General features: G+C 49.0%; 1 protein-coding gene across 1 annotated transcript in view; it reads right to left on the bottom strand.

Annotated features, from left to right (window-relative positions):
- Positions 1-20,809, bottom strand: part of QARS1 (glutaminyl-tRNA synthetase 1) — a 343,605-nt gene that overhangs the window by 189,549 nt on the left and 133,247 nt on the right. The window contains exon 8 of the mRNA XM_069206197.1: positions 4,034-4,105. Coding sequence (XP_069062298.1) covers positions 4,034-4,105 — 72 coding nt within the window. The remainder of the gene's footprint in view (positions 1-4,033; positions 4,106-20,809) is intronic.

Here is a 20,809-nt window from a genome sequence, read left to right as displayed (position 1 = left end):
GGAGGAACTGGCCTGGCAGTTCGGGCTGGACTGTTCCCAGGGTGAGCAGGGTCAAGACGGATTTGCATATGGCTGGGTCCAAACTGGGGTGGCATGGTGAGCAAAAGAACGATGGATTAAACCCAGATCTGTGACTGGGGGTGAGTGAGTAAAATGTTTCACCACTCCGTCCGTCATTTTATTTTGTGGCGTTGCTAATAGTTTTTTGGCAGCATATTTCCCATGTGCACATGTAACAGCCTATTGCTAGGATGGCAGGGGCAGGAACTTGCTGTGAAGTCTTAGAAAAATATTCTAAGTGTTTGGCAAACGTGTTTTAAGAACTACACTGCAGCAGCTTGTATAGAAATAAGAGCTTCATCCTAAGTCAATCAGGATCTTCAAAAACTTAGTGAACACAAAATACGACAACAGAGGCTGTAGCTTTCCAACACATCTAACCAATGTGATGGCTAGAAAAAAAGGCTTCCAAGTCAGAAACGTCCGGGTGTAAAGGCTGCCCCAACAGAAAAGCCAGTTCCAGAGAGATTTTATTGAGCAATTGTACGAGCAGTTAGTGAACTCTGATCTGGAGACCCCTAAATGAAAGACTGTACCCTAAGATCTGGGAAGGAACCCTTAGTCCAGCAGGAAAAGACATGCACAAAGGGCAAATAAGTAACATTTCACCAAGAGAAGTATCTTTCTACAAAGAAACAACAAATGTGGAAGTGTGTAAGACTTCTGGAGACATATCTTGCCTCGAAAACACCGACAGACCACCTCTACTAGAATTACAGCCCGGGTGGAGAGGTGCTCACAGAAAGAAGGATACCCACCACCTCTGCGGATGGTTCAAGAGAGGTTACAAGCCAGTTGATCGAGTTCCATGCATACAAATTGCTGTGAAGTGGGGATGAAATATCATTCCCTTGGTACCTGCAGCAGAAAAAGCCAACAGGGATTGGACATGCTGCGGTGAGAGATTGGAGACCACCGCCTCCATGCCAACTAGGGGCCACCATGTTCACCCAAGCCTTGTAAGCTGACAGTCAGAATTACTCTCTGAAGCTAGGGAAACAGCATAAATGCCTAATGTGGACTGTAAATCCAGGAGAGACTCAGAGTCCAAGAGATTATTTAAGAGTATATTCCCATGAACAATAGAGGGGGCACATCTTGTTGGTTCTCGACCTGAAGTGAGCCGCACATGGAAAACACCTGATTTAGCATCTCCTCATCCAATTCACATTCGCTGAGATTGGATTTTCCTTCCCCTCCACATGAGCTGCGGGCAGCCAGAACCTTCTGTCCGAGGCTCCCTGCCAGACAGTCTTCTTGGACGAGGGGAGGGGAGACTAATCCTCTTTATTTGTTAAGGCAGTACATGGTGGGCCCCTGAATGTGTGCGGAGAGAGGGGAAAGAGACGCTCAGAATCAATTTACTGTCTTCATCAGTTCTAGAAGGTGTACATGCAGGAGATGCTCCTCTCTGGTCCTGCGTATGCTAAACGTCAAAATGTCCCAGATGCTTCCCCCAAACATGCAGAGAAGCATACGTCACTAAAGTGCCCAGGATTCTGGAAATGGGTCTCACTGAAAAAGTTACAAACAGCTGCTCGCCGTTGCTAGGACTCCATGAGCAGATGACCAAAATGGATGTGATCAGGCAAAAGAATGCACAGCCGATTCACTAGATGCTGCACAGTCCCCTGGAGAGGTCTTGGGTATGTGGGATAGCACAAAGCTACCCTCGTGCACAGCCAAGCCAGAGACCATAGAGAGAAACCAGATGCCATTAACCCCAACACCTCCTGAACGACTCATGCGGGCTGGCGCGCCGTAAGCGAACTTTGTCGCTATATGCTGCACATCAAGCAATGGCAGAGACGCTCACATTTGAGAAGTATCCCACACTGGCCCCGTGATTTCTGGGGATATCTTTTTCTTTGTATAAAAGCAGAGACTCTGAAAAAAGTGTAAATAATTCACAGGTTCTGCAGCAGAGAATGGTCAGAATATGCTTTAAGAAGTCACTCGTTCAACTTTGGACAGGAGTGAAGGGTCTCATCGTGGAGGTGACCCCCTACCACAGCCAACGACTCGAGGAGGACTCTTAGGGCGTAAGCGAGCCGGACTGAAGAGGGGAGAGTAATCGGTTTTAAAAACATGGACCCATTGGCACGATGATCCTCTGCCCCTGGGGGCTGGGTGGCTCGGTTTCCTCAGCATTGACGAAAGGGCTTCAGGGTTGAGGTGCACGAAGCAGACAAAGAAGGGAGGGAGGTTGTCACCCTCTGCCTGAATAATTTCTGCAGCAGGACAAACAGCTAGACTGCATTGGCCGGTGGGCAAAATGATGTGTAGTCTTCGAATTTCCAGACCCGCCTATGGAAATACTTTGCAACTTATTCTGCTTGTTGTGCTCCATCTTGGAAAGCACCATAAAAGGGCATGCCCACTGATCAGGACTGGGCATCCCCTACAAGTCTGTGGTCTTCGTCCACGAGTGGCAGCGGAAGACCACTTCTGCACCCACAGAGAGATGTCCAGACCCATCTGCAGACTGCTTGGCAGCGTCCATGCCACGGTTGCTCATCTCACTAAAGACTTTCCTCGTCTGCCCCAGAAAATTGGGTACCACTAGGATTACCCCACAGACAGTGAGGGTACTTGGTAGGGAGGCATGCTGAACTTGAGGTTAAGTTCCAGGCTATCACAGAAAAGTATCTTTTGACCTAGCTGTTCTAATCTTTTGAATTCGCTTCCAAGAGAGACGGCCCAGGTACCCTGAAAGGAAAAGCCTGTACCACTAAAGTTTCTGGTGAGGCTACGCGTGGCGGCTCAGAGGCTGCGCGTGGCGGCTCAGAGGCTGCTGGTCTCCTCTTTAATGAAGCACAGCAGGAAACGGGTGGATTGGATTGATCACCGTAGCCACCCACTAGGCCCTCATTGAAATGCAAACAAACATCAGGTGCATGCTTGCCAGTGGGGATTTTAATTCAAGGATTAGCTCAATGATTCAGCAGCATTTTTAAAGATGGTCTGGACCCTGTTGAGTGGGAACTTCATCCACAGGAAAAGCATCCTATTGGCGGGGAGTATGGAACTGGTGTCTGGGTACAGAAGAGATCATCCTTCTCACTTCACTATTCGTCAAGACTGGGAGTTCAGTCGGAGTCGATGACCAGCAAGTAAACGTGCAGCAGGGTCACTCATGTCTTGGCACCACTCAGGGTGTCTCTTCCTCGAGCACAGAAGACTGATTGGGGCTTTCCATATTCCAAACCCTCTGTGGAGCTCAGTCATCAATGGACCAGTGTCAGTCGTGTCACGGAGGGCACGGTGCGGGGTGGTGTGGAGAGCCTAAGAAGCTGTGCAGGGATGGGCTTGGAAGGCGGAGTGGGAGTGGGGTGCACGGTCATCGGGGCTGTAGTGTGCGGACGCAGACACCTTACCGGCCACACAGGAGGCCTTAGCAAGGACGGCCAGAGCGACTCCTGCTCACTATTAGGGAGGTAAACTTGGCTTGTGATTTACAAAACTCTAACAATGTGCATGCAAACCTTGCTTCTGGTGTGTACTTGGAGGGGGAGCTCAGACATGCAGCGTACGGTTCCACGCTTCACAATCTCCCATCTAGAAGGAAGTCCTTCCTTCGAAACACCACACACCTCCAAGCAGAGGCAGTGCTGCAATGGCAGCTAGAACACAAACACCTCATCCCACATCATCAGCATGTCATGAGTGTCTCCTAGGACAACGCATGGCTGCATCGCTCTTCACCCTGGTGACCTTCTCATGATCGCCTTCCGTAGGTCACCGTGGACTAGAAGACCAGGTGTTCAAGACCCTCTGAATATCCTGGCGCGTGAAGATCTCCTGTGGTTGGCAACTGATGCCCCCTGGCCAAATCTCAGTACCAGATTAGGAGAGCAGAACCTTTCTGCAGTAGGACGACAACCTGGAAGCCCTGATTCTGGCCGCGCTAGACTTCTTCTGGGGTAACAAGGACGCTGGACCACAGAGAATAGGAAAGAGGAAATTAACTTACCTGGTTTGTGAAACTTAAGTGCTTCGCCTCTCAGCTGCTCCATGAGGGAAGGGGTCTCCAGCTTCACTTCACCTATAGAAAGATTGAAGCCCACAGAAGTTGGAGTCACAGCGCTAAGTTTGACTTGAAATGCAATTTTAACTAAAACTTATTGTCATTTATACGGCTAAGAAGAAGCAAAAAACATTGGTTTACAATTAAGTGCTGCATTCTGATTGACGAGCAACACATTAGTTTGTCTTGCAGCGTCCCCACCAGTCCCCACTATTACGCCACGTGTAAACCCCCATCTTAAGCACTTCAAATAGTCTTTAACACACCACACATCTTTCACTTTAAATACATTCCAATTTAAATGTAATACCCAGGTAATACACCGTACTGTCAAAATCCAGACGTATAAAAGGATACAACACCTTGATTTGCGCAACGATCGCCTGACTGCGAGGATGCCATCTGACACTTCCTGCAAATACTCCAATGAACTCAAGTCCCCGCATATTCAACGAGGAGACCACCCAGGCGAAGATGGTACCATTTCCAGACTACAGAACAGCTTTCCAGTTTCACACCGGCCCGAAGCACAGAGGTTTCATAAATAACATGATTTTGGGTTGCAATCAATATTACTGTGTGAAGACCAAAAACTATCTGCAAGAACCCGACCACTCTTAGCTGACTGGTGGAATTTTATCTCCTCCCACTTGTCATGTCCTCACCCACGCCTCCATGGAGAGATCCAGTAGGCAAGGCAAAAACCTCACGGTTTTCTTCTTTTTTGGCCACCAAGGTTTTTGCCTCTGCTGGGTCTACGAAGCCTGGTAAAGAGATTTCTCTGCCTATAAAACATGTTCTTGGCTTATAATCCATCCCTCCGACAGCGTTTATGACCCATCCCCTGTATAAAACGCAGATGGATCCACCATCCGCACATGGATGTGTTGTGGTTGGTCAAATATTGTTTCAGTGTTCACAACCCCGAGATGTGATTGATCAAGAGGGCGGCAGAGCAAGGGGGTGATTTCCAGTAACGTAGTTCTTTCGACCAAGCAATTAACTAAAACACAGATGCATCAAGATTTAAATGTGGAAGACAAATTAATTTTCTCCACAATTATAGCTTTGTCTAACACTGACAAACATGCAAACGGATGTGAAATCCACATTTTGGTTTTCTGTCAAATTTAAAAAAATTAACAATTTCCTGGATTTCGGCGACATTCACAATCCTGTAACTAGTGACGTCCTGGGCGGGATGTAAATTTGAACAGTTTCAGCTAGGAGGTAATGTTCTCAATCAACTAGCAGTCGGTACATCAAATACCTTGCAAGGCAGGAAGCCTACGTCCATTTTCATTTAACCCACAAATCATCTAATACTCTACCTGCCTGAAATAAACTATCCCACGACATCCTTCTGCGGTGAATGTGGGTGTGTCCAAGAAACAAATGTGATCAATGAATGGATACTTTGCCTTCAGTGATCCTGTTTTTCTTCCAAATGTCCAGTACAACACCTTCTGAGGAAGCTCAGATCCTGGAGAGGTGGTATTCCAGGGGAGATGAGGATCTGGGCCTTTCCCTAGGCGGGTCTACTTTAATTCTCCAACTGGAAAAGGCTTATCCAGACAGACTTTTCTGTCGATAAGGGGGGCAGCGGACTGTTCTGGACAGTGTGTGTCTTCTGGTGACTCTCAGAAGCAGATCCCTGGAGAGATCATGCGAGTCCAGACAAAGCTCTGACCTGTGCTGGATAGACGACTGACCTGGCCCCAGCCAGCCTTCTAACGTGTGCTGGATTACTGGCGCCTGGCCGTAACTGGGGCGTAAAATGGTCCAACATAGACTGGGTGGGATACCCCTGTAAGCTCCCAGAAGTGGAAGAGATCACTGTATGGCCAACCTGAAGGTGTGAAAAAGCATGATGAAGGGAAAGGTGTCCTTCACCCAACTTTAAGACTGAATCCAGAGAGCCTCACTTCGACAAGTGGGCGTGGGATGAACCAGGACTGCTTCGAGTACTTGGCACTTCTATTACCAGATGCCCAGCTGACCGATCATTGCAGCAAATACTGCCCGGCTGCCAAACGCCCAATCACTCATGTAGCATTAAGAAGGTCATGTGTTTGGCCAAGGCCTGCGACGTCACCTGCAGGGACTCCTGCGTGCAACATTGGATGCGGACTCCAGACTTGTTACACTGAAGGTTTGTGAGCGCCGTAACTGTTCCTAAATGCAAATGGAAAATGTTTTACTGGAAGAAACTCCCCCTCTGGCATTTTAAGAGCTTAAAATGAGTCACCACCTAACATTCTTAGCCAAAGTTATGGATCACTCCTGCAAACATTTGCATTAGTTTTCACTCTGTTGTATGTTTCCATTGATTTTTAAAGTAACACAAAAGATTTTCATTTAGTGCATTTTCTTTTTAATTACGGTTGTTTTCCATTCATATTGAATTGGATATTTAACCACTAATTTTCTTTACTGTCATTTTCCATTATTTCTCTTCTTGCTGGTGTCAGTTTCACTTTCCTCTTATTTAGAGCTATTTATGTTCCTATTAAAGGTTTATTGGCATAATGTTTCCTTTTTGCATCTCAGTTGAAAATCGTATCTGCTACTCCTAATTTCTGTATTTGGTTGATGATTTTTCTTTTATATTTTACTTACTTTGGACAGGGATGTTCTTTACGGCTCACTGCAGTGTTTCAACCATTGGTTTAACACGTTCATCACCTCACGCGCCTGCTCAGAGGACCGCCCTGCTGCTCGGGCCAGGCTACCAAAGGTGAGCCAAGGCTGGGCCAATTGGAGCCCAGTAACCTCACGTACCGGCTACAGGCCGCGGCTTCAGGTCCTGAGATAAACCTGGACGTGGGGAACTTTTGGAGCGATGCAGCCCCTTTAACAACTTATCCTAGTCTGGCAACAGAGACCCCTTTTCTGCTCAATTGTGGCAAGGGCAGGTCCTAAGATAAAGTATTAAATGAAAGCACTCAATAGGCTTAATTCCAAGTTTTTTCTCCTTTGAATACTACATTTTAAAGATTTTAACTAACTTCTTTGTATGTCACTCATCGGATGATGACGAGTGAGACCCCGGTCCTGGGTTTTGTTTTATGAATGCACTCATCCCATTCTGGTGAAGCGCCTCCCTTCGCACTCCCAATGGTACCAGAGTGGGTTCCTCTCTTTATTAACGAGTTGTTAATTTGTGCACTGATTTGAAAAAAATACGTAAATAACAGCCCATGATGAAATGAAAGCATTCATTGACGTTCTATTTCCTTATTTTCTTTAAATTTCTTTAAATGTGTTCATTTGTTGTAGCTCCATCACTCGAATACTCGGGAATAAACAAACTGTTTAACAAAAAAATCCTCAATGCACTTTGGACCTCTGGTCCTTCATCAGGAGATCATTAAACGTGCGAGTGCCTCAGCGAGTTAATCTCATATATTTGGATTAACAAAGGAGCACGTGGGTAAATATACATGTACCAGTCCTATGGTCCCACCACTGGGCTAAATGATGGATCCACAGACCTGTAAACCTTGAAGGGTCACGGAAGGCACCAAAGGGCTGGAACCAGGAGTCAACTAGGCAGACTTCTCCACTGCCATTCCTTGGAGAGGTTTCCACGACCCCGAAGGCGGAACAGATCTGAACTGATCTTGGAGCGAATAAATCTGCGGTCCAAGTCACGCAGCCTTTCTTCTATAAAGGTCCGGCTGATCCCTCTCTGCTGGACTGGGGGGCCATGTAACCTCATACGGACAGCTGGGAATGATGTATATCCAAACACCCTAAACTTACCAACATTTACTCCATTCTAGCATTCCCACCGCAGCGAGTCTCTTCGACTGAAGCACAGAGGATTGACACCCCCTCCACGCCTTGAGACCCTTATGGGTGAGTAGTGCGCTCTACAAATTCTAACTGATTGATGTCATTCCAATTATTTTTTGATATGGTCTTATTTTGTTCTCATCACTAACCCTAAACTTTATCAAATTTCTAGCCATCTCCTTTAGCTTATTTTTAAATTACATAAAGGGTCTCTGATACTCTTACCCAGGTCCTAAATTGAATTATTTTTTATTAAAATGTTACTCTCTAACACCAATTCGTATCTTAAATTAAATTCAGTTTTATGGTAATAACTTAATAAATCTAACACATATTATTCGACCAGCTAAGTTAAAAAAACATGCAAAAACGTTATGCTCCTCATAAAGGTTTAAATACATATAATCAAATTAAATGGGGCTTATATGGCATTAACTGAATTCTTATCCTACACCAAAGTAAATATTACGAACCTCATTCGACCCCTTTTGCAAACCATAACTCTATATTTTATTTACGAAGTGCATTTTTAAGTTTATTCATTACTATAGTGTACTGCTGCTTCAAATGTCATTCATTTATTTAAAAATACTTATTAAAGTAACACTGTTTGTCTCACACGAATCATTCATTTTAAATTACTTCGATTAAGTTCATACAAGTCCAACCTCTAAATTTAACACTGCATTCATATCTTTTTTTTTTTTTTTTTTTTTTTACTAACAGGGTCGTGTGTTTAACCTCAATAATAAATTCTACCTAATGTAAAAGTTGTCTGCCTGGTGCTTTGGGTGGAGTGGTGGTGTGAGAAAGTTTATCGAGAGCGGTGGAATTATAGAACTAAATACTTTAAAAACAGGACCCGGGTAGAGACCAGAGTCACAAATTCCATGACACATGGATTAGAAAGTAAAAGCAAACACATGACGCTGGGGGGGAGGGGAGGGGGGGTGCAAGCAAAGGGTTGGCAGAGGCGGTGGGGGTAAGAAGCGGATGCGCGGGAGTGAGTGGACGTAGACATGTTGTGGGTGCAGATCTCATGAAGCCCGTTATGCAGACGCCCCCAGGAACTGGGCGTGGGTGGAAGGCACAAAGGAGGGGTTATGCAACTGGGGCACGTGGGTGGTGAGGCGGGCATGGCATAGTACACTATGCCAGTGGCCCCCAGGCTGTAGTGCCAGAGACCCTCAGGGGTCCGCGAAGTGTCCCAGGGGGTACGTGTCTGCTGAGAAATTTGCTAATATTAAAAGATTAATAAAGTGTATAGAAAGAAATAAAGTGGCTAAATGTACAAATGAAAATTTTAAAACGTTCTGTAAATGTCAAGGAATTTGAAATTGGAGGCTCACAATTAAAATAGTATCCTCCGATTCGTGGGAGCCCTGCAGGTGCATCTAACAGAGTGTAGTATGGACGATGTGTGTGGCTTCCACTGAATTTAGAAATGCTCCAAACTTCCTATTAAAATTAAGTGTTTTTAAATTGTATTTGTTGCAAATTAAATAAAATGTGTTCTCATTTGTGTACGTGTTTGATGAAATGTTTGTTTCTGTATTTTTTGTGCACTGTTTTGTGGTTCAAACCATCCAGAATGTTTAGACCGGGTTCCCCGGCTTCCAGTAATGACTCATGGGGGAGGGTGGTCCGGGATTCCAATGATGATTCAGTGGGGGTCACCGGGTTCCAGTAATGATAAAGTGGGGGTCCACAGAAGTCAGAAGATTGGGAGTCACTGCAGTATGCAGGAACAGGGCCAGACCGGCAGGAGGTGGGTTCGAGGCACTGCAGAAATGAAGTAACAGGGGGGTTGCACAGATGTGGGGAGCAGGCTGAGGGCACACCTGACACATAACAGAAAGTGGGCCTACGGAGGCCCTGGAAGTCTGGCAGGTAGGAGGGGGGCTGGGGGTATTCGTCAAGATGGGGTGTGCAGGCAGTGAGGGGCTAAGTAGGGCAAGATGTGACGTAAGGGCCAAAGCTGCCGACTTTGGAACCCAGGAACTAGGTTGGAGTCTTGGCGTCGGCTGAACAACCTGTGATTCGGTCCAAATCACATAATCTCCCTGTGCCTATACAAAAATGAATGTGTCCTTGTGTAATGTAACCAATGAACCCCTTTCCCTCGGTTCTCAAACCTAGTTCTAGTGAGTGTGGAACAATGTACGAATACTGTAGGTACCGTGGGCACGGGAGGGAAAGATCTGGGCACATGGTACAAAGCGCCTGCAAGGGGCTAACGTTTCACAGGGCGAATAAAAAAACAGGGCATAGTCTCCGGGATCGTTTCCTTTGGTAGTCTCAGGTGAGAGGCCAGGAGTTGAATGGGTTTCAGTGTGAATGCATCCAACCACATGATGCGGGTTATTGGCGCACCAGGGGGTCCTGCAGGGATTCACCGCCCGCAGGAGGGGGTCCGTGGGGGCCGGGGGTACATACCAAGAACTAAGGGGTTGTCGCTTAAACAGTAGTGTAATAAATAGCCAGGGCCACCGGAATTAGAAGAATGCGGCGATGTTCGTATAATTATAGATTTGCCACCTAATTCATCATCTGCCGCACAAACTGCATATTTTAACACAACACAATTGTTTCTAGCTCAAACGGTTTAAAAGTTACTAAAACGCAGTTACACGTGTTCGCTCGCAGTGAGACCCTTTGCAAACCTGGACTTCACCTTCTTGTTGCTTAGTGAGATATTTGGTTCATAACCCTAGTACTAATAAGATGCAACCAATGCCAATCGAGTTACCAAGTGTAAATATGAAATAATGACGTAATATTACAACAAAGTGTGCCGCATAATTTTCCTTTCCTTCCCGCCTAATTTACTTAACCCTGCAGCTAATTTGGCCCTCTCACACCGCATAATCCCAGCGGCCCTGGTTATAGCAAACAGAAAGGACCTCGTTCCATCTACCTCAGGAGGATGAGCGTCTGGCCTCTAGTATGTGGGCCTGAGAGCCGGTGCAGACCGCCGCAACAGTCGCTTGACCCACTCAGCTACTTTAGAGGCCAAGAAAGGTTCAAGGGCTTGTTCTTGGTCACATCTGCACCAGGATCACACAAACATTTCAGAGGCAAATCCGTTTATCAGCTCCTAGAGCCGGGCACACAAAGCCCTCCCTCACTGAGACCTCCGTGGGCTGGCTCTATAGCCGTGCAAGAGAGGGTTAATGTGCCTGCTGCAGACATCTGCAGCATCTGAAGTCTACGTGCGCCAATCTCAGCGGGGCCAACTCAACCCTCACGCCTTGCGAGGTCGGTAAATCACGAGTACCGTTTAAATATATATCTATATACCCGTTACTGGGCCGTGTAGAAACCATTTATTACTGGTCACCTGGAAATTCAAGAATTGGTAACAAGCCGGAAGCAGACAGGCCAAGTGGGAAATTTTACCTCGACTGACACGTCCCCAGCCAGACAGCACTGGACTCCAGTTCCCTCCACACCCTGCGCCACGGATGGAGGGCAGACGGCTGATTTGACCCCAGCCAGCACTGGCTTCCAGTCCCCTCCACACCCTGCACCACGGATGGAGGACAGTGGACTTACCCCCGCCCCAGCCAGCACTGGCCTCCAGGCCCCTCCACACCCTGCGCCACGGATGGAGGACAGTGGACTGACCTGGTCCCAGCCAGCACTGGTCTCCAGGCCCCGCCACACCCTGCGCCACGGATGGAGGACCGTGGACTGACCTGGCCCAGCCAGCACTGGCCTCCAGGCCCCTCCACACCCTGCGCCACGGATGGAGGACAGTGGACTGACTTGGTCCCAGCCAGCACTGGTCTCCAGGCCCCTCCACACCCTGCGCCACGGATGGAGGACCGTGGACTGACCTGGCCCAGCCAGCACTGGCCTCCAGGCCCCTCCACACCCTGCGCCACGGATGGAAGACAGTGGACTGACCTGGCCCCAGCCAGCACTGGCCTCCAGGCCCCTCCACACCCTGCGCCACGGATGGAGGGCAGACGGCTGATTTGACCCCAGCCAGCACTGGCTTCCAGTCCCCTCCACACCCTGCACCACGGATGGAGGACAGTGGACTGACCCCGTCCCAGCCAGCACTGGCCTCCAATCCCCTCCACACCATGCGCCACGGATGGAGGACAGTGGACTGACCCCGTCCCAGCCAGTACTGGCCTCCAGTCACCTCCAGTCCCCTCCACACACTGCGCCACGGCTGCTCCAGTCCACAAACACGGAGCACGCTTCTGAGAAGAGCCGAGGCCCCGCCAGGTCGGCTGCGGTGGTTTCCTAAAACATGGGCCTTTTCTCGTTTTCCACCGCAGGCCCCGTGAATAGCACAATTAGGGCAAAAAAGAACAGTCCGGGCCTGTGGCGCACAGAGCGTCCATTCTTCAGAGCGACGCCAGCGGGACAGGGATCTGGAGACCAGCGGGCACCCGGGCTTCCCACAAACAGGGCAGTGAGCGACCTGGCAACAGGGGCCTGGAGACCAGCGGGCACCCGGGCTTCCCTCAGTACAGTGTCCCACAGACAGGGCAGTGACCTACATGGCACCAGTGGGCACCCGGGCTTCCCACAGTACTGGGTCCCACAGACAGGGCAGTAAACCCGTTGGCACCAGGGTCCTGGAGGCCAGTGGGCACCCGGGCTTCCCTCAGTACAGTGTCCCACAGACAGGGCAGTGACCTACATGGCACCAGTGGGCACCCGGGCTTCCCACAGTACTGGGTCTCACAGACAGGGAAGTAAACCCGTTGGTACCAGGGTCCTGGAGGCCAGTGGGCACCCGGGCTTCCCACAGACAGGGTAGTGCTACCTGGCACCAGGGGCACAAAGGCCAGTGGGCACCCTAGCTTCCCCCAGTAGAGGCTCTCACAGACAGGGCAGTAACCCCCCTGGCACCAAGGGCCTGGAGGAGAGGCGGGTACCAGGGCTTTCCACAGTACAAGGTCCCAAAGACAGAGCAATAAGCTACATGGCACCTGGTGCCGGTGGGCACCCAGGCTTCCCTCGGAACAGGCTCCCACAGACAGGACAGTCCCATAGACATCCCCCAGGCACAAGTGGCCTGGAGGCCAGCGGGCACCAGGGCTTCCCACAGTACAGGCAGGGCAATGAGCTACATGGCAAAAGGTACCAGCGGGCATCCCAACTTCCCTCAATAGAGGCTCACAGAGAGGGGAGCGAACCCCATGGCACCAGGCACTTGGAGACCGGGGGAACTAGGACTTACCTCAGTACAGGCTCCCGCAGACAGGGCAATGAGCTACATGGCACCAGATCCCAGTGGGCACCCAGGCTCCCCTCAGTACAGGCTCCCACAGATAGGGCAATGAGCTACATGGCACCAGTTCCCAGTGGGCACCCAGGCTCTCACAAACAGGGAAAATACTTTCTGGCACCAGGGGCATGGAGGCCAGCTGGCACCCGGGTTTTCTTCAGCACAGGGTCCCACCGATAGGGCAAGGAGTTACCTGGCACCAGGTGCCTGAAGGCCAGTGTACACCCGGGCTTCCTTCAGTACAGGCTCTCGGAGACAGTGCAGTGAACCCCCTGGCACCAGGGGCCTGGAGGCCAGAGGGCACCAGGGCTCCCACAGTACAGGGTCCCACAGACAGGGCAATGAGCTACATGGCACCAGGTGCTTGATGGCCGAGGGCACCATGGCTTCCCACAGACAGGGCAATGAGGTACCTGGCACAGATGGGTCTGCAGACCAGAGAGCTCCCTAGCTTTCCTCAGTACAATCTGACATAGCTAGGGCAATGGACTCCATGGCAACAGGGACCCGGAGACCAGTGGGCACACAAGCCTCTGCCAGTACAGGCCACCACGTCTCAGTAAAGTTCCTCCCGAGCACCAGGGACCTGAAGGCCAGGGTCTGGAGACCAGCGGGCAACTGGTCTTCCCTCAGTACAGGCTTCCAGAGAGAAGGCAATGAACTCACTGGTCTAAAACGGGGTATGACCAGAGGGCACGCAGGCTTCCCTCACTCCAGGCCCCACTGACCAGGCCATGTTCTGTCTGGATTGGGGAAAGAGGTCGGACGCGAGTGCCCTCCGCACCGGACCTCACAGACCACGCACTGAAGCAGAGGGGAAAGAGAGGTCTGGAAGTTAGTGGGCACCACCAGGGATGCCCTCAGACCAATGTTCTCTACAGCACGAGGCCAATAGGGACCCCTTTCCCTCATCCTGGTTCTCTATAGTACCTGGCCTGGAGATCTGCAGACGCTCCGTCAGTCAAGTGCCCACAGACCAGGGAATCTGCCCCCTGGTCCAGGTAGGGTCTTCAGACCGACAGGCCCCTGAACTACCCTTGTCGAAGGCCAACCACAGACCAGACGAGGTTCTGCCTGGCACGGAAGAGCCTGCCTCCGCCCAGAGTCCAACAGACCGGGCAATGTCCTCCTTGGCATAGACAGGGCTGGGATGCCAGTAGGCAAAGGGCTTCTCAACTCACCTCTCCACCCACCCTAAGCACCACACACCTCTGGCACAGCCGAGAGACCAGCGGGCAACCCCTGGCGCACATCAGAGCCCCCCAGGTTCACCCACCCCAGCTCCACACACCCCTGGCACAGCCGACAGACCAGCGGGCAACCCCCGGCGCACATCAGAGCCCCCCAGGTTCACCCACCCCAGCTCCACACACCTCTGGCACAGCCGACAGACCAGAGGGCAACCCCCGGCGCACATCACAGAGCCCCCCAGGTTCACCCACCCCAGCAACACACACCTCTGGCACAGCCGAGAGACCAGTGGGCAACCCCCGGCGCACATCACAGAGCCCCCCAGGTTCACCCACCCCAGCAACACACACCTCTGGCACAGCCGAGAGACCAGCGGGCAACCCCCGGCGCACATCACAGAGCCCACCAGGTTCACCCACCCCAGCTCCACACACCTCTGGCACAGACCCTTAATTCGCTAGTATCTCTGTTTAACAAAAAAACTGTGCTTTTGTTAAAATAGCCGGAGTATTTACAAAAGAAACCACCACCCTGGACACTACACAGCCAGGCAACGCAACCTCGGGGTGAAAGGCGGAGTCAAGAAGCTCGGAATATCAACCGGGTGCTCTAGGCGACTCGTGGCCCTCGGAGGCGACAAACTGGCCTGCTGGCAAGGCACTGCCGGAGGCCCAGTGACCCGCTGAGCTATCTTCCAGGGCTGCATTAACCAACACAGCCACGTCACGGACATTTAAACTTGGGTCACTTACCTGCTTGAGCCCAAACAACCAGAGCAACCACACAGGACACAATCTGTTTACAAATAAACATGTCATTACTGAATAACAATAAGAAAGTAACAGATATCAAATTAACAATAAACATAGTAATTTAATTTAGTATTTGGAATCTCCAAAGACGCTTAATAGGTAACAAATGTATAGAGGACGATCACAATGGGTCAGTATCCAAGCCCAGAAGTGGTAAGTGGACACCTTCTGGAATTAGGGATTTGGATCAGACCCGAGGCCCAAAGCAACAAAGCCCAACTGGACTTTCTTATTCCGCACTTGAAGGCCAAAGGTCGAGGGGTCAAGCCTTCCTTCCTCCAGAGTCTGGGAACATCAAAGCATAACGTATACTGGACTCTTGGCCTCGCAGCTTCTGAGCTGGCTACCTTTGTGGGCTATTTTTTTTTTTGTGTAGACCAATACTGGCAAAGTAACAGTCTACACTTCAAATAAAGTGAGTTATTCCTCCGCGGTAAGGTGCTTGAATGTGGCTCCTAGCTGATAGTGTGTCTGAGGGCCAAGAACACCTTTAGAAGGTGTCCTGCCTTGTCTGCTTTTAAAGCCCTAATAAGTTCCGGGGGGCACTTTTACAACTTTCCGCTGGACATGGAGATTGTGCCAGGGATGTCCCAGAAACCAGAGCATCCTGTGTTTTTTCAGCGTGATGGCAACATGGTCCATCCGGGTCAGTCTTTGGAACCTTTGACTGCAAGGATATCCGGGATCGGTGTTTGGTAACTGCTCAAAGACTTGTGATCCTGGGCCGGGCCCACAGATCTGGGGTTCAATAGACAGAGGCCCAAGCTCAGCCTTAAGAGCCTCCACTTGTGGAGCGGGATCTCCCGCCCCACTTGCATGATCCTAGCAGGCTATCACCCCCACTGTTCCTCCCCGCAGGAACCAATGGACACTGCTTTGGCCAGTGCTTAATTTGAGACAGTGGTTCTGGTGCTGGGCACTCGCACTTGATTGTCAACACCGGTACTTATGACAGTCCGCCACATGGTGGCACTGTCTGTATAATTGACATAATTGTTCATTAATTCTATATGCATTAAAAATGAGCTATGCATGCCACACAAGCCATTCCTACTGCTTTAGGGGCCTGCAATAGTCTGAAATGTCACACTTCTATCAGTGTGTTGGTTAGTGGTTGGGTTGGTACTGGCCTTGGCAGCGCTGGCAGGGGCAATGGGTGGTGCAGGGAGCAGTAAACTGCTGACAAATTAAGCACTGCCTTCGAAGGTACAGACACCTGGCTCGTGGGCTCTATGGCCACCTGCACCAGTGCTTTGTGTGAATGTTGTTTTCTTGGTATTGTAGTGTGGTCAGTTTTACGTATATTTTGCGCATTAGCTTCAGGCCTTAGGCCTCTGTGCACTTTGCCCTAACTATATTTTATTCATTTGCTAACAGCTTAGAGCCTCTGTGCACTTTGCTCTAAATGCTTTCTATTAGGCTTCGTACTGTTATTTTACAGAATAGCCAGTTCTACGGTGTTGTTTTTTATTCATATCGCACTGTTTTGCCTACTTCAGCACTGGAGTTCTTCATAACATATTCACTCTGTGCTTTAGTCAAGGATACAGTCTGGTACATTGCCGATAGACGTGGTAGGAGTCTAGACTTGCCATTTCTGCGTAGGAACATTTTGTGATCACAATGACATGTTAGTTATAAAATCACTTCCTTGTCCCAATACATGCAAGAGGGAGATTCCGACCAGGGAACCACAACTAGACGCTGACTGCCTCGTTGCAGATGCTGAACCAGATCACAGGCCTTTGCTCAGGTATGAGTGTGTCCGTCTCCCTAGTGATACAGAAAGGCAAGCTGAAAGCTTAACATGCTGTGCTCTAAATAGAACAAGCAGAGGGAGAGTAGAAACGGTTAGGAATTATGATAGCTTTATTTCTATGTTTTACTCTCCTGGTTACTATATCAATCCTACTATGTTGTATTGTTCTGGTTATTGCGGCTCACGCCTTAATATCTAAAATACAGTCGTTTTATTAAAACATTATATAAAACTTATACTGTCTTTGTCATTTGTATATGAGACCATATAGTGAATGAGAGAGTTGGTTTGGATCTGAGTGACCACGACTTCTCTGAGAAGTTCCAAAGATGTCATGCGCTCGGCTGCCCAATCATTTCTTCCCCGTGGGAGAAATGAGGCACTGCTAGTTAGCCGGAGCAACAACCGGATTTAGGGTGACAGAGTTCCTTACACGTGGGTCAGACTCAGTCCCCCACACCGTTATCGATCCTGCTGCCTAGAAATCCAGTAGTCTCATTTAGGATAATGAGAGCCCACGCGACATGGCGCCGCCAACGTTTGGTCTGGCTCTAATGTTTGGGTCCGACTGACTCTCGGTCTCGTATATATTTTGACTCCTCGGTTCCGTATGCGGAGACGTCCGTGGGGCTGAGGGTTTCCGCCACCACAGGTTGGGTACATCCTATTACTTAGTGGTTGGTTGTTCAAGCTTGAACTTTGAAAGGAAATACCCCGATATTGGTGTGCCTTCTCTGTCCTACAGATATTATTGTTATACTAATGGCGAATCCAGTTGTGGTAGATATACCGCTTAATATGCGATTTCCGCTCACGGGTCATCTGATAGCACATGGACTGACGGTCCAGGGGGGTCCGGTCACTTTTGTGGTGGACGCCCATGCAGCCTATAGATCAGAACTTTTTTATTCTTGGGTCGTATTTCCAGCAGCTGATGGGGGTACAAATACTTTTCACGAATATACTGTTGCGAATGTCCCTGGACAATACAGGGCTTATGCATACTTAGAAATACCTTTATCTTATCAAGAACACCATAATTGGCTTGATGGCGCCCTCCCACATTCAGTAACACCAGTACGGTTAGGTCCGTTGAGTAATGATGGTCCGACCTGGCCTTTATTGGCTACATATACACCATATCCTGGAGTGGCAAATGTGGCAGTGGCTGAGGTGCGTCGTTTATATGTGGAATTAACTGCAACATACAGACGATTAGTTCAGTTTGTGATGCAGACATTAAATACTAATGCAGCGCGTGCTGCTCCAGCTCATCCACATGCGGTGGTGCCGGGAATAAATCCGGCCACTGTACACTCTGTAATGGGCAAGGTACCGGCTAAACGTGAGGAGACTCCATTTTGGCTGGCGCAAAAAATTAATACGCTGGAAGCAGTATTTCCCCATACGGGACCTCAGGATAAGCATAGAATTTTGACGATGTGTTTGCCGTATGGGATGGTTCCTACGGTGGATCTTTGTAATACTTGGGGCACGGTGTTTGCCGCTCTCTATACTACAGCACACGGTACACCGACTTTGGCTAATTTGCCGGAGGTGCTTAAACAAATTCAGGATGAATATGGGGCTGCCCCTGCCTTGGATTTAGGCATGCAATTGATGGGTAATTTTGACGCAGTTTCTTCTATTATTTTGAGTAATCTCAAGGGGGAGGCTGTAGCACTAGCAGTGCGAATGCGTCTTCGGGAAGTTCCGCAGATTAATCAGGAGCGGGAACTTCAGAGAATAATAGCTGAAACATATTCTAGTATTGGTCGTGATAGCCTAGGGGCTCGACCGCAGAAACCACAATTGCAGGGTAAAAATAATAAGGATAATTCTAAGCAACAGCAACCTGAGGGTGCGAAAAAGCGCTGGGATAAGAAACAGCAAACACCTAAGAAAGATGGTGGGCAGTCTCCGCAACCGGAGACCCCACAAAATAAGTATAATCTCAGGAATAGGGATACTTTGAAGACGCCTGATAGATATCAATATACTGATACGCGCCAATCTCGTTCCTTTCAGGACTCCTCGGAGAAAAGAAGTGAGAGAGGTGGGCGGTCAGAGCGGAGGACGGAGTACGTGAAACCGAGACAGGATTCACAACGCTCAGCGGAGGTTTCTATTAAACAGGAAGAGAAACCGCTGCAACAAAAACAGCAGTTTAAAAAGAAGAAAGTGGCAGCAGTCTCAGTTAGACATGCCGCTCAAGAAGAGAGTTCTCTTGACGAACAAGACATGGGCGTTAGCGCTGTTAGACAGCGCGGCAGAGGTCACAATAGTTCGCCGGAGTCTTCTAGAGCATCTGGAGGCGAAAGCAACTGATGACTTCATACAAGTCGAGACGGCGGATATGCGAGTCTCTGATCCTGATCAAGTATATCTTGTGACTCTACGATTAGAAGGGGACATTGACCGTGTTGTACACGCCATCTTTTGGGACCATATGGTGAAATCATATGATGTCCTGTTGGCCGAACAAGATTGGCCACCTGACTTTGTTCGCGACTGTCCAGTTGGGGAGGAGGTTATTGCGCCTTCCTTTTCACCACTTGTTCCGAGAGAACTAGCGGAGTCATATGGAAAATCATGGGCTCTAGCACAAGCCCCCGCCCTATATAGAAATAATGTGGGGTGGGATAAACAATCACCTTATCATGTAATTCCCATTAAAGGAGAACCTCAGCCACAGCCGCAATATCCTATTAAATTTGAAGCAAGGGCATCGGTTCGGAAAATTCTTACACAATTGGAGTACCAAGGTGTGATTGAGCCTTGTGTCTCGCCGATGAATAATCCCTTATTTCCGGTTGCTAAACCGGACCATTCCTATAGGATAGTGGTGGATTACAGACATTTGAATAGTCATACACGCACATATGCTATACAGAATTCACATAGCGCTGCGCTTATGAATAATATAGTGCGTAAAAAATACAAAACAACCTTGGATATCTCGAATGGATTTTTCTGCCAGAATATAGCACCCGAAAGTCGGGACTATACCGGTTTCAGTGCGTTTGGCTCTCAGAAAAAGTTTTGTCGTTTACCTCAGGGGTATAAGAATAGCCCAGGACTGTTCTCGGCTCGTGTGACTGAACTTCTGCACGAGTTGGACCCTGAGGCGTTATCATATGTTGATGACATTTATTTGACGGACAATGAGATTCTACAACATCTCAGTCGCGTATCGCGCATTGTTGTGGGTTTTGCTGATATTGGTTATAAGTTTAATTTTAAGAAATCAAAGATTGCCTTCCTCAGTGTTATTTTCCTGGGATATGAGTTATCGAGTGAGGGCAAGAGCCTGGCGCCACATTTTTTGGAGAAATGTGCTTTACTGCAGCCTCCTAATACGTTTCGGAAGCTCCAGTCATTGTTGGGGTTTCTGAATTTTGGCAGAACTTACATTCCTGATTATGCTACACGTATAAAACCCTTATATGAACTGATTCGCCCGAATTTTTCAAGTAGATTTTGGACGATTGAGCATACACACATACTGCGAGAGCTGCAGAATGATCTCTTAGCAGTTAAACATTTACACACGCGGGACAATAAAACTCATTTGGTCATCAGGGTGATTCCTGGGGCTCTTGGATTTACGTATGTCACCTTTAATGAAGGGGAGACAGTCCCGATAGCATACAAGTCCCACTTGTATTCTGCTGCAGAACAACGTTTTGCACAGACTGAGAAAATTCTCACTGCAGTACAGATGGCTGTGATCAAAGAAAGACCGCTAGCCCAGGGCCAACGCATTATTGTCGTTTCCCCAATTCCAGCCTTGGAGGCTGTTACAAGAGCGAGTGTTCCTAATTCGAAAGCTTTACACCCGCGGTGGATACAATGGGCTACGTCTTTGACGGCCACTGAGGTGGATTACATATTTGACCCTAAGCTGCAGA

Source organism: Pleurodeles waltl, chromosome 9, assembly GCF_031143425.1.
Source record: "Pleurodeles waltl isolate 20211129_DDA chromosome 9, aPleWal1.hap1.20221129, whole genome shotgun sequence".
Taxonomy (NCBI): Eukaryota; Metazoa; Chordata; class Amphibia; order Caudata; family Salamandridae; genus Pleurodeles; species Pleurodeles waltl.
Note: the sequence above shows the minus strand (reverse complement) of the source record. Positions and strands in the feature narration are given on the sequence as shown.